This window comes from Trachurus trachurus (assembly GCF_905171665.1).
Source record: "Trachurus trachurus genome assembly, chromosome: 7".
NCBI lineage: Eukaryota > Metazoa > Chordata > Actinopteri > Carangiformes > Carangidae > Trachurus > Trachurus trachurus.
In genome coordinates this window covers 1,278,269-1,290,650 of record NC_139901.1, presented here as the reverse complement: position 1 = coordinate 1,290,650, position 12,382 = coordinate 1,278,269, and the positions used below count along the sequence as shown (strand labels likewise).

The following is a 12,382-nucleotide window of genomic DNA, read 5'->3' as shown; positions in this document are numbered from 1 at the left end:
TTTTTTTCAGGTAAAACCTCTTTTAGGCCGTGAAAATAGGCCGTTTCTTTGGGTCTGTTCACAACACTGTATGTTGTAAATCTCTGGGCAGGGCTATGGGCTGGCGTTGCTAACGGGAGGAGTGCAGAGAGTCTTCTACTGCAATTAAAGTACTTAGGGGCTATTTGTAGATCATACAACCCCACTTTTAAAAAAATGCTACTATTCATTTAAATGCAGCATCTAGAGGGCTGTACAGTCAACTGAAAGGATCATTTCTGTGTTACAGTTGTTTTTGACACAACCGTGTTTTACAAAAAACGAACCGAAATATATTTCTTACCAACCTTTAGAAGTGAGCACGAAACATTATCATTTAGTGATTACAACATGAATGTAAACATAACTACTGGTCAATATGTAATACATAACATAGGATTTGAAGTTGTAGTGATGAGCCTTTGATTCGCTGAATGACGGCTGTACTGCACGAGAACATTTATCAGGCTTTACACAATAAAACAGAGAGAAAGCTATGGCTATGGATGTGTGTGTGTATATGTGTGTGTGTGCGTACGTGTGTTCAGATGTCTGCGTGTGTATGTGTGTGTGACCTGGTAAATGTGGATGTAGAGAATTTGTGAGCACTTCAGAGGATTACCAATCTGTCATAGTCTCTGCTACACCAACACACACACACACACACACACACACACACACACACACACACGTGTCTTTGTACACTTGTGAGGGCTCTCTGACAGTCTGAGGACTGTGGCTTGATGCTTTTCCTGCCACTCTCACCTTAAACATCTCACGTTATAGTATCAGTTGTGGTTTTAATTCAGCCATCGCATATAAAACAGGGAATTATCAGCATTATAAAACACTAACCTACATTCATGATCTGCCTGAGAACACGTGGACAACATTTTCAGGGTCTCCTGTATTAGTTAACATAAACACAGTGATGCTACTCCTGTAGTAGTAGTAACACACACACACAGACACACACACACACCCATGCATTGAGGCATCACTTCAATGTAAAGTGACTGGATAAACAGTGTGTACAGTCCGACTGTAACTGAAGGTAGAGAGACAGAGAGATAGGGAGGGAGTGAGAGAGAGAGAGAGAACCGAACCATTGAACCGTCAAGGCACAAACTCAGCTGATCAGATTTGATCACAGACCTGTCAATCACTTCCTGGATTTATGCATAATGATACTAATAACACGTTTATTGATCTGTATAATCTGTAGATAAGGATAATAACTACTAAGACACTTTAATAACTGATAAGACATTGTAATGCAGCTGTAATCAGAGTTCCGTGTTCATTAATGTATTTGTTAACAGCTCCAACTCCTCATGTGAACACTCATCAGTGGAGGCAGCTGTTCGAACAGATGACGAATGACAACAGCTGGAATAATTCAGAGTAGAACAAACACTGCACATTAATGTTAGCTACATTACCATCTGTTATAAACCATACAATCTTTATATAAACAAATATCTTTTATAATTATAAAAGGGCTTCAGTAAAATGTGATCGTACACTATATACTGAGAGGATGGATATTTGAATATGATACATTTAAATATTCACTTAAGGTACAAAATCAAATGTTGCTTTGTAAAAATTGGAGGGATTCTGGGTAAATTCCAAAATAATAAGGGAATCAGTTATTTGAAGGGTTTTGGCAGATTACACTGATTTTTTAAAGCAATACTTAAAGGTGTACAGAAATGGCCGTTTGTCCTGTTTGTCACACCAAGTTTCCACGAGCTGCAACACGAGTTTACCCGAGCAAGGAAAACAAATTTGATTGGTCGTTATCGAGCGGGGCGGGATATTCAATGTTTGGGGCGAGACCGAGCTCGGTGTGTGTGTCTGTGTGTCTGTGTGTGTGTCTCAGACGTTTGATTGATGGATGATGGATCCAATATCAGTGGCTGGTGAATCGTGAGCAGGCTGACGTATATTCCGTGCACCTGCATTATCCAATGCGAAAAAAAACTACCACACTTTCATCCCGGATTTACTCAAAAATAGAATTTTGCAAAAAGTTTGGCCTACATCATCTGATAGATGAGTTATTACACTAATATTAGGACCCACAGTGGGCTCAAATTCAGTTTTCTTTTCTGTACAGCCTTAAGGACTTTCAGTTTTGGTTGAGTTTGGCTGCGCCAGTGGACCAAAGCGGTAGTGTTTTGCCTGAAAGAAGACCCCATTTCCCTTGAGCACCGGCGCGTAGCGTCGTAAACATCCTGATCTCCCGGTCGCGTGCAACAACTCGGTGCTGACCTGTTGATCTGCCTGTTTAGTGATTCTACAATCAGTATCTCCTGGTTCATGGTGTCAACGGGATGAAATAGTCTCTGAAAACCTCTGACCTGTTGACTTCAGGCCTCAGCCCATTACAACGTTGTCAAGGTGTAGTGCGGGAAATATGATCCGCCGTAAACATGGGGTATTTTATTTTGAAAATTAACCGGGTGTTTTGTTTTGTATTTTGTACACAATGTCCTGTCCTGCACGAGCTGCTCTGGGCTGACTTTATGCACGGTGCTCCAGCGTCCGGCAAAAATAGAAGCTCTGCATGTTTCGGAGGGCTTCTGTCGTGATAGCAGTAATCCCATATCGGAGTTTGCGGCGACTTCCGTCTTTTTAACGAATGGGGAAAGGGGGAGGTGACCTATGCCGTAAAGCAGTCAGCACATTTGTAGTTTGGGGTTCCTACCATCCACCTGGAAGCTGCTTAGTGCCAGTGAAGGCGATACAGACAAGAGCTGTTGTCGAAGTGAAGTCGATGTACCTTCACAAAAGTTCTTAAAGGGATAGTTCAACATTTTGGCAAATTGGCCCATTGCCATAATCGCTATAGTCATAGCAGTAGGTTTGTTACCTTTATTTGTCAGTGTAAGCTATTTTTAGAACGGTGGAGCAGAGCAGCAGGCTGCTCAGAGCTACGCTATGGAGGCTAAAGGAATTTCTTGGTTTCCCTCATCAAACTCATCAAATGCAAAATCCCAAAACTCCAAAACGGTCTGGTGGACAAGTTGTGACCTGCACATTCACCACGCTATGAGATAATAATGGAATGTTACGAAACAGAGCTTTTTCAAGGTAAATACAGAGACTGCTTGCTGAAAAACTGTCCCTGAACGCAACGCGCATCAGCGGTTTTGCATGAATTTACCTTTAAAACAGCTCCATCTCGTAATGTTCCGTTATTATTTCATAGCGTGGTGAATGTGCAGGTCACAACTTGTCCACCAGAGCGTTTTGGAGTTGTCGGATTGTGTATTTGATGAGTTTGATGAGGGAAACCAAGAAATTCCCTTAGCCTCCGTAGCATAGCTCTGAGCAGTCTGCTGCTCTGCTCCGCCGTTCTAAAAACACCGACAATTAAAGGTAACGAACCTACTGCTATGACTATAGCGATTATGGCAATGGGCCAATTTGCCAAAATGTTGAACTATCCCTTTAAAATATTATATGAAGGTTGAAACGTTACTTAGTGTTGGTGTGGGTCTCTAAAAATACAAATAATTGTTAGTCTTGTAAGTGTGTAGTTATGTAGATGTGTGGTGGATCTCACCAGGTCGTGGTTGGTGGAGTTGGAGTCGTCTTCAGGAAACGGTTTGGAAACTCCCAGAGCGACACAGTTAGCAAAGATGGCTAACAGGATAAAAATATCAAATGGTCTAAAGACACGTTAAGGAAGCACAGCAGGCTCAAACAACATTCAAACATCTTCACTGCATTTGGTTATTCATGCTGCTGTGGCTCAGAGGTCAACAACCCACTGAGGTTTCATATAGTTGATCATCTTGTCATTTCCACACATTGAATTGTTATTGTATTATACCCAGTATACTGCACATATAGAATGTGAAATGATACTTCTTCCAGGGGTCTGTAAATAGTTAAAATGATGACTCATTAAATTGCCCATTAGTAGTTTAAAGAGATAATTAAACTAGTATAAAGCTGACAGCTGATTGATCAAAATAAAGGATACTTCCACTCAACAATGGAGAGAGCGGCTCGTCTGATTGGATTGTTGAGTTTCAGACAGTACAACGCTCGAGGAGCTCGCTGGACCTGATTACTGCCCTGCACCTGTGGAATGAGATCATCATCGTCATCATCATCATCACCATCATCATCATATCATCATATCATCATCATCATCATCATCATCATCATCATCATCATCATCATCATCATCATCATCATCATCATCATCATCATCAATAATAGCTAGGACAGTTGGTAAAAAACTTCTGTGGTGCCACTGAAATCGCATTTCTTAGCATGTCATCTCTCTGTCACACCTGTGTCTTAGAATGAATGAATGAATGAATTTATATTTATTTACGTGTCGTGCACCAATTAAGGCGCCCAGCCTATAAGGGCTTACAAGACACATTATCATCATATTTAGACACCAAACAAAATCATCAGAGCACAAACAAAACCAAAAACCACATGGAATTCACATAAATAATTCACTTTTTCTTTTTGACCAGGCACTTTTTATGAAAGTAGCTATAGAGGGTATGCGTTCACGTCACGTTGCCGTCGGCAACGCCCCGTTCGATCGGACTGAGTGGCAAAACAAGCGTCCCTCAACGTGCTGGCGGATAGCGGTGGACTCATAAACTGGATAAAATATCTTATATCAAAACAAATTGATGTAAAAAGGAATCGACAACCAGCTCCGCAAAGCCGTCTGCTCCACTGACACTTCCTGTAACACACAGTGTGACCGCGGCACCGGCAGAGTGACTGACAGGCTGCTGTTACTGTGCAGAAGGACGAGGTTACAGCTGTTACTGTCGTCCTGACAGTGACTCCCGACACTAAAACACGAGCTGCTTTTATTCTGAAAAACTCTGACCAGTCAAACTGTAGGATGTGTTAGAGGACTAATTTATCTGTCTAAACATCATAACTATGACACCTGAAACTGTAAACACAGCTGATCCATCGAAAAAAATGACCGCTCCAGTGAATTTACTTTCCGTCATTGAGAACAGGTTCTTGAATGTAACTCGGTCAAAGTGAGACGTATCCTCAAGATTTCTAGCAGCTCTGTTAGGTCATGCTGCTTTACATGCTGGCCTAGCTAGACATGTCAGACTTGTGTGGGCTCGGAGAAAATCGCTTCGTTACTTGCTCGTTTTTAAACTTTGGCGGCTCTGCCACTCGTCTTTTTGCCACTCAGTGGACGTTCCACAGCGACTTCCGAGTACCGTGACGTCATGTGCATACCCTCTATAGTGAAGACTTCCTTCCTGAATAACCATTCCAACTTTACCTCATCATCAACCCAAAACAACTCAGGTTTCACATTTTGCATTTTCTGAAACAAAAATGCATGTTGCATGTAAGGCTGTTCGATTTTGCCCAAAAGTAAAATCTCGATTTTCTTCTCTCAAAAATCGATTTCCGATTACGATTACGATTTTTTTGTTAAATGACAAACTATTTTGTGTGCTGTTTGTGTCTTTTTAAATGGACCTAGAGTCTAATTTTTTTATTATCTATCTATCTATCTATCTATCTATCTATCTATCTATCTATCTATCTATCTATCTATCTATCTATCTATCTATCTATCTATCTATCTATCTATCTATCTATCTATCTATCTATCTATCTATCTATCTATCTAAAAACGTGACGTCAACTGACTGCCTTCCACTGATTGGCCAGAGCGTTGTCACCAGAAGAGTCGCAAGCGCGACGTCCGACCATACGTCCGTCACGAGAATCAATACCGCTCATTGTACAGTAAAAACACACCGACAAACTGTTGTTATTCTGTCACCTGAGTTAAGTGTCTGCTCTGTGGAAAACCACGCGGTCCGTAATCGAGACGACACGGCTGTAGCCGCTGTTATATGACGACCCCGCCCCCGCTGAAGAACTCAGCTGTAACTTAGAAAATCCTTGTCATATCACAGTACCGCTGTGATATGACGGCCGAGTCGAGCCGAGCTGAACCGAGCAGAGCTGTAACTGTGTAGTGGAAAAGGGCTGTTGGTCTTTTCGGCAATGAAATCCTCGCTGGTCATAGCAGAATGCAGACATGCTTGTTTACAGTGTGTGGGGAGAGCAGTGGGAGAGCGTGATGGGAGGAAGGAGGCGGCAGTCATTACGGTAATTCAGCGCAGCGCAGATTCATGAACGGGGGCTTACCGTAATTACCCTAGTTAGAGTAAAAAATCGATTTTTAGGATTTCACGTTTTTAACATCGTCCTAGGCAAATAATCGCGATTACGATTTTAAATCGATTAATCGAACAGCCCTAGTTGCATGTTACACCTCTTTCACAGCAAGTTATCTCTGTGTCGTACCTGTCATGTTATTTCACCTTGTAGTCTTACCTGTGTTATGTAACCTCCTGTTCCTTTGCATGTTGTTTTCTCACCTGTTTCTTAGCATGTTGTCCTCTCCTTCTCTGAGTACCGGTCGAACTTGTGGTCGAGTGAAGTGTGTCAGTTCTGGTCATCCTCACGCCCCCGTCATTCTCTCCATCCAACTCTTCATCCCACTCTGCGTCCCTCTGCTCACCTCCTTCTTCTCCTTCTTCTCCTCCTCCTCCATCCCCCTCTCCTCCCTCCTCCTCTTCCTCACCCTCCCCTCCTCCCTCCTCCCCATCGACTGCATTGGTGTAGCCGTTACGACCAGCACCTGCAAACACACAGAACATATAGGTAAATGAGCAGGTGGTTGTTAAAGTACTATGAGGCTTTTGTTGAAGTATATTAGGTGATTGTAAAGTAGTATCAAGTGGTTGGTTCTGCCGTGAACTGCTGGTTCTTCCCCAGGAAAGCACAGTATGTGAATTTGTTGAAGGAGCCAGAAAGCAAAGAGGGTTTTGTTGGAGGGGGCGAAAAAGAAAAAAGCGAGAAAGTGATCGAACACGAGCCTAGTCAGAGTTTTTATTCATTTACCTCTAAATCAACTCTGTGGTGAATGTGCAGGCTAAAGGAATTTCTTGGTTTCCCTCATCAAACTCATCAAATACACAATCCAACAACTCCAAAACGCTGTCGTGGACAAGTTGTGACCTGCACATTCACCACGCTATGAGATAATAACAGAACGTTACGAAACTGAGCCGTTTTCGAGGAGACTGCTTGCTGAAAAACTGTCCCTGAACGCAAAGTGCATCAGCGGTTTTGCATGAATTTCCCTCTAAAACAACTCTGTCTGGTAACGTTCTGTTATTATCTCATAGCGTGGTGAATGTGCAGGTCACAACTTGTCCACCAGAGCGTTGTGGAGTTGTTGGATTGTGTATTTGATGAGTTTGATGAGGGAAAACAAGAAATCCCATAAGCCCTGTAGTGTAGCTCTGAGCAGCTCGCGGCTCTGCTCCGCCGTTCTAAAAACAGCTTGCACCAACAATTAAAGGTAATGAACCTACTGCTATGACTATAGGAATTATGGCAATGGGCCAATTTGCCAAAATGTTGAACTATCCCTTTAAGTAATGTACAGTATTAGTATGTGGTTTTTAATGTATTGTTAGGTGGTTGTTACTATTTTTAATACCAGTAATACATATGTAATACAGAGTATCACCTGTAGTAGTATTGGTATGTGGTTGTTGAAGTTTCAGGAAGGTGGTTGTACAAACAGAACAAAGCCTATCACCTAGCAACACATGGGATGGATTGACTGACCACAGGAGAGACGAGAGTAGAGAGGAGCAAAGGAGAGGAGGTTAAATGAATGGAGAGAAGGGAGAGATGTGACTCCAGAGGAGGTTAACACAGAAATATTGTAGTGAACAGCTGTGACCTAGATTTGTGTATCAGTGTGTGTGTGTACGTGTGTGTGTGAGTGTGTGTGTGTTCAGGGTCCTCAGGTACTAACATATAAATCACGGCCCAGATCACATTCACACACACACACACACACACACATACACACACAGATAAACCCAGTGATGGACAGCACAGTGTGATTATATGATGATTGCTCTCTCTCTCTCTCTTCCTCTTTCAGTCTTTCTCTCTCTCGACCTTTGTTTAGTGATTTCCTAGATTTCCTGCGTTTCCCATAATGCCTTGCTGCCCTGTCCAGCTGTTTTTACATGCAGTTAGAAAGTCAGAGCAGAGAGGAGAAGAACCGAGCTTAAATCCAACGATTATTCTCATCATACGAGAATCAAGGTGATTGATCAGTGACTGACTGATCAGACCAAACATGATCACCTTGGAAAATAACTAAATAACTAATAACTATCAACCATAAGACATTTATTGTCATGTTTCTCTTTTTTTCTCTTTTTCTCATCATCTCATTCATTATTGTTTTGTATTATTCATTTGTGTATGTATTTTTCCTTAATTCCTAATATTTACTGTTTAATCACTTACTTTTCTATTTATTTTTCATTATTGTTTAATTATTTCCTATGTTATTGTTTTTAAATTGTAACAAATTTGGTTTTTGAATATGTGGGTGAGGTTTTTATATATAAGTCCTTTTGGGTTTTATACCTCCCCTTTGCACATCCCAGTTATGATGATTGCCCATGTTGTTTTAAATGATATTGTTCGTGCTAAATAAATAAATACAAATTTAAAAAAACGATTGTTTCTAAAACAGCAACATGTTCCTTTAACGCGTCTCCTCCTCTGAACTCTTGAGCTGCTGCATCTCAGCAGGTTTGTCATCCCTCCAATGAGCAGCTGAGGTTTGGACGGTGCAAGTCACATGACTGTGGGTCACGTTGTTTTATTCCTGTGTGGAGGAGCTGCTTCACCCGCAGGACGACAAGAACCACCGACTAATTATCCCTGAATTATCCCAAGTCAACTCACATCATCATGACAACAGCATGAGTGTGTGTGTGTGTGAGTGTGTGTGTGTGTGTGTGTGTGTGTGTGTGTGTGTGTGTGTGTGTGTGTGTGTGTGTGTGTGTGTGTGTGTGTGTGTGTGTGTGTGTGTGTGTGTGTGAGAGAGAGAGAGAGAGAGAGAGAGAGAGAGAGAGAGAGAGAGAGAGAGAACCCATCCCATCACTCGCACACAACCCACATCCGCCTTGTTAACTTTCTACTTTTCACTGCCCAATTTCACTGTGAGTGTGTCTGTGTTTGTGCGTTTGTGTGTGTGCGCACGCATGTGTATACATGTGTGCGTGTGTATGTCACACTGCCCTCCAGCCTGGTCCAGCTGGAAGGTCATCAGTTCATTTAGTGAATGTTGGGGCAGTTTTTCTTCTTCTTCGCTGCTCAGTTCTCTGTCTCTCACACACACACACACACACACACACACACACACACACACACACACACACACACACACACACACACACACACACACACAGCGAGAGAGAGATAACGACAGAGGGAGAGGGAGAGAGAAGCAGCAGCAGTGGTTGTTACAACAGTAAAAACACAATCAATATGTCTCCATCTACTATCTGTGCTGAACTGAAGCATCAATCAGTTTATTAAAATTGAAAGACAAAATGGACAGAATAGAAGGAAAATGTTTGGAAACCATTTTGAATTTTGATTAATTAATGAAAATCATCAATTATCCCATCAAATGTTCTTATTTGTCAGCTTATTTGACATGTTGAACACTCTGAAGTGTCTGTCTACAATACATGATGATGATGACGTCAAAGGTGATTTTCCATCACTGTCTCTGAAACACAGGAACATCCTCCATCATCTCTGTTAATCCTTTTCCAAATGATCTGAGCCAATCAGCAGTCTCACTGGCCACTGGAGCTCATACATGTGGAACTGTTTCAATTGAAATACAGTCATCTACTGATTCTCTGTTTTCTGTCACAGTCTCTTCAGGTTTGGGACAAAAACGAGACGCCGCTGGTCCGTGGGACATTTCACATTTTTCAACAGTTTTTGACATTGACATCATGAATCAACCAGATCAATTGATAATGATGATAGTTAAAGATACACCATGTGGCCAGAGGGAAGTGGGAGCGAAAGCTGTCTGTACAAGCACTGTGATGGGGGGTAGACAATATAAGTTTGCATCTTTCTGCCCCCTTTCATTCAAGAGTTACAGTATTGTCATTATTTAATGACAATACTGTCATTAAGTTTTTATTTATTTATTTATTTTTATGCTCGATAAATGAATGAAATAAATAATTAAACTAAACTGATGTACAACACAGTTTTTACAATGACGTAAATATCAAAACAACACTTAGGCTACATGAACTGAGCAAATCCTAAATTACGCTAAAATCAGTGTTTTTCATGGTAAAGGTCGGGGGCAGCAGGTCACAGCTCCACCTGCTGGCAGCACGTGAGGACTCTGGGGTCAGTGTGGTCTTGATCAGATCTGGTCTGTGGGGGTCTACTGGTCCTGAACGCACTGATTGATTGATTGATTGATTGATTGATTGATAGAGCTTTAAAGGGGAATTGCTCCCTGCTGGCTCATTGAAACAGCCAATCATATCCCTGGACTACGAGTGACACACAAACAGCCAGTCATTGAGCAGCTGTGCAATTCAGTTGACACAACAGAACAGCTGTAGTACAGAACATGAGGCTGAAGGAGAATTAACAAAAAAGGACACGTTAGCTGGACTGTAGCCTATGGTCAGAGTAACTGAGACTGGTGTTGTGGTCTCTGGTCTGCCCTGACTCTGAAGCAGCAGCGGAGGCCGCTCAGCATCTCCATAGTGAACCGCTCAGCATCTCCATAGTGAACCGCTCAGCATCTCCATAGTGAACCGCTCGGGACCTCGGAATAAAAACACTGTATTTATACACCGTATACCTGACGTAGAGCAGGCGCCCCGTAAACACAGACTAGTGACTAAAGTCCCGTCTGCAGCAGCACCAGGTCCGATCCGAATGCAGAAAAAGTCAGAGGAAAAAAAACACGCTATAGTTGATGTGTATGATGAGTCACACAAGCTGCATTTTTGGCTCTGATTTGTGTGATTTGTGGTTCAAATGAGCCATTAAGCGCAGACAGAGATCATGCACTAAGGTGTTTGGTCAGGTCACATTGATCGCTTCATAAACAGATGTTATAGACCTCATAAGCTCATCTTCATCTTCCTCACGTGCTGGATGTCGATTCCAATTTGTTTTGATATAACATTTTTTATCCAGTTTATGAGTCCACCGCTATCCGCCAGCACGTCGAGGGAGGTTTGTTTTGCCACTCAGTCCAAACGAAAGGGGCGTTGCCGAGGGCAACTTGACGTAAACGCATACCCTTTACATATTAGGGCCCGACCAATATGGATTTTTTGGGGCCGATGCCGATTACGATTATTAGGGGGGAAAAAACCCGATGTCCGATTAATCGGCCGATTATTTGTTTTTTTAAATAAAGTTTTAAAATTGTATTAATTTAAGTAATATCTATATATATTATATCAGGGCTGACCCCAAATGGCACTGGTCAACCAAAATTTCATTGGTCGATTGGTTGCAGGAAAAAAACAAAACATTTGGAACCCTGTCTTGTCAAAATTAAGTTAAAATCAATATGACTGAACTGTATATTAAGAAAGGCTATAGGGCTTTTATTTTGAAGGGCCAAATACAGGAAGTCATGAGTTGACATGTGACACTTTTTTGTTGTTGTTTTTTTTTTACACGGCACAGCAGAGGCCTGTACCACGAAGCAGGATCATTGTCTTAGCGAGGTAACTTCAGGGTTAACCCTGGCTTTCCGGTACCATGAAGCTGGATTCATTCTTACCGAGGTGAGTTACCATGGTAACTTACTCTGAACGGCAAACCTGCTCCGGGGCAGGGTAGCTTTCAGGATTGATCTGAATCCAGTAAAAGGCTCCACCCACCGGCCAATCAGCTGTAGGGAATAATGACGTGTCCTCTCACCGGTAACACGGAGCCCAGATAGTGAGAAGAGCTTATGGCTGTAATGTTTTATGATGTTCAGTGTGCTCTTATTTTGAAATCCTTGTACCGGGGGTTACTGTTACCAAGGAGACGGAAATAAAAGTAGCAAATTTATTTAATTTAGAACAAACCTTATGCTCAGCAAAGATGGAAAATATATACGTAGTCTAATAGGCTATAATAAAATGGTTCTGTTGTTTGGCTGCTGTTTAAAAGAATCAGAATATAAGGAAAGAATCGGATCCAGAGCAGAATTAATTTACAAGTTTAATCAGCACTGATTAAACATTTAATAACTCGGGTCGGGCCACGACCGCGGACTTTTTTTTTTTTTTTCTTCCTCACAGGAGTGTGCGCTCCGGTGCGCTCACCTCGCTTCTCTCTGACGCGTCGGTGCTCATGGTTGTGATTGGTCAGCTGCCTTGAATCCGCCCTTTGTACGTGCGCGTTCACAGATTCACAGCAAGACAAGCCGGGGTTTGAGTTACCGAGT

General features: G+C 42.1%; 1 protein-coding gene across 1 annotated transcript in view; it reads right to left on the bottom strand.

The window, feature by feature from the left end:
* cacna1fb (calcium channel, voltage-dependent, L type, alpha 1F subunit) overlaps positions 1-6,530 on the bottom strand; it is a gene marked incomplete at its 3' end in the record, with an annotated part of 53,751 nt that extends 47,221 nt beyond the window's left edge. The window contains exons 1-3 of the mRNA XM_083975700.1: positions 6,435-6,530; positions 4,016-4,116; positions 3,593-3,698 (exon numbers count right to left, since the gene is read on the bottom strand). Coding sequence (XP_083831826.1) covers positions 3,593-3,698; positions 4,016-4,116; positions 6,435-6,515 — 288 coding nt within the window. The 5' untranslated portion in view covers positions 6,516-6,530. The remainder of the gene's footprint in view (positions 1-3,592; positions 3,699-4,015; positions 4,117-6,434) is intronic.
* Between the last annotated feature and the right edge of the window lie 5,852 nt (positions 6,531-12,382).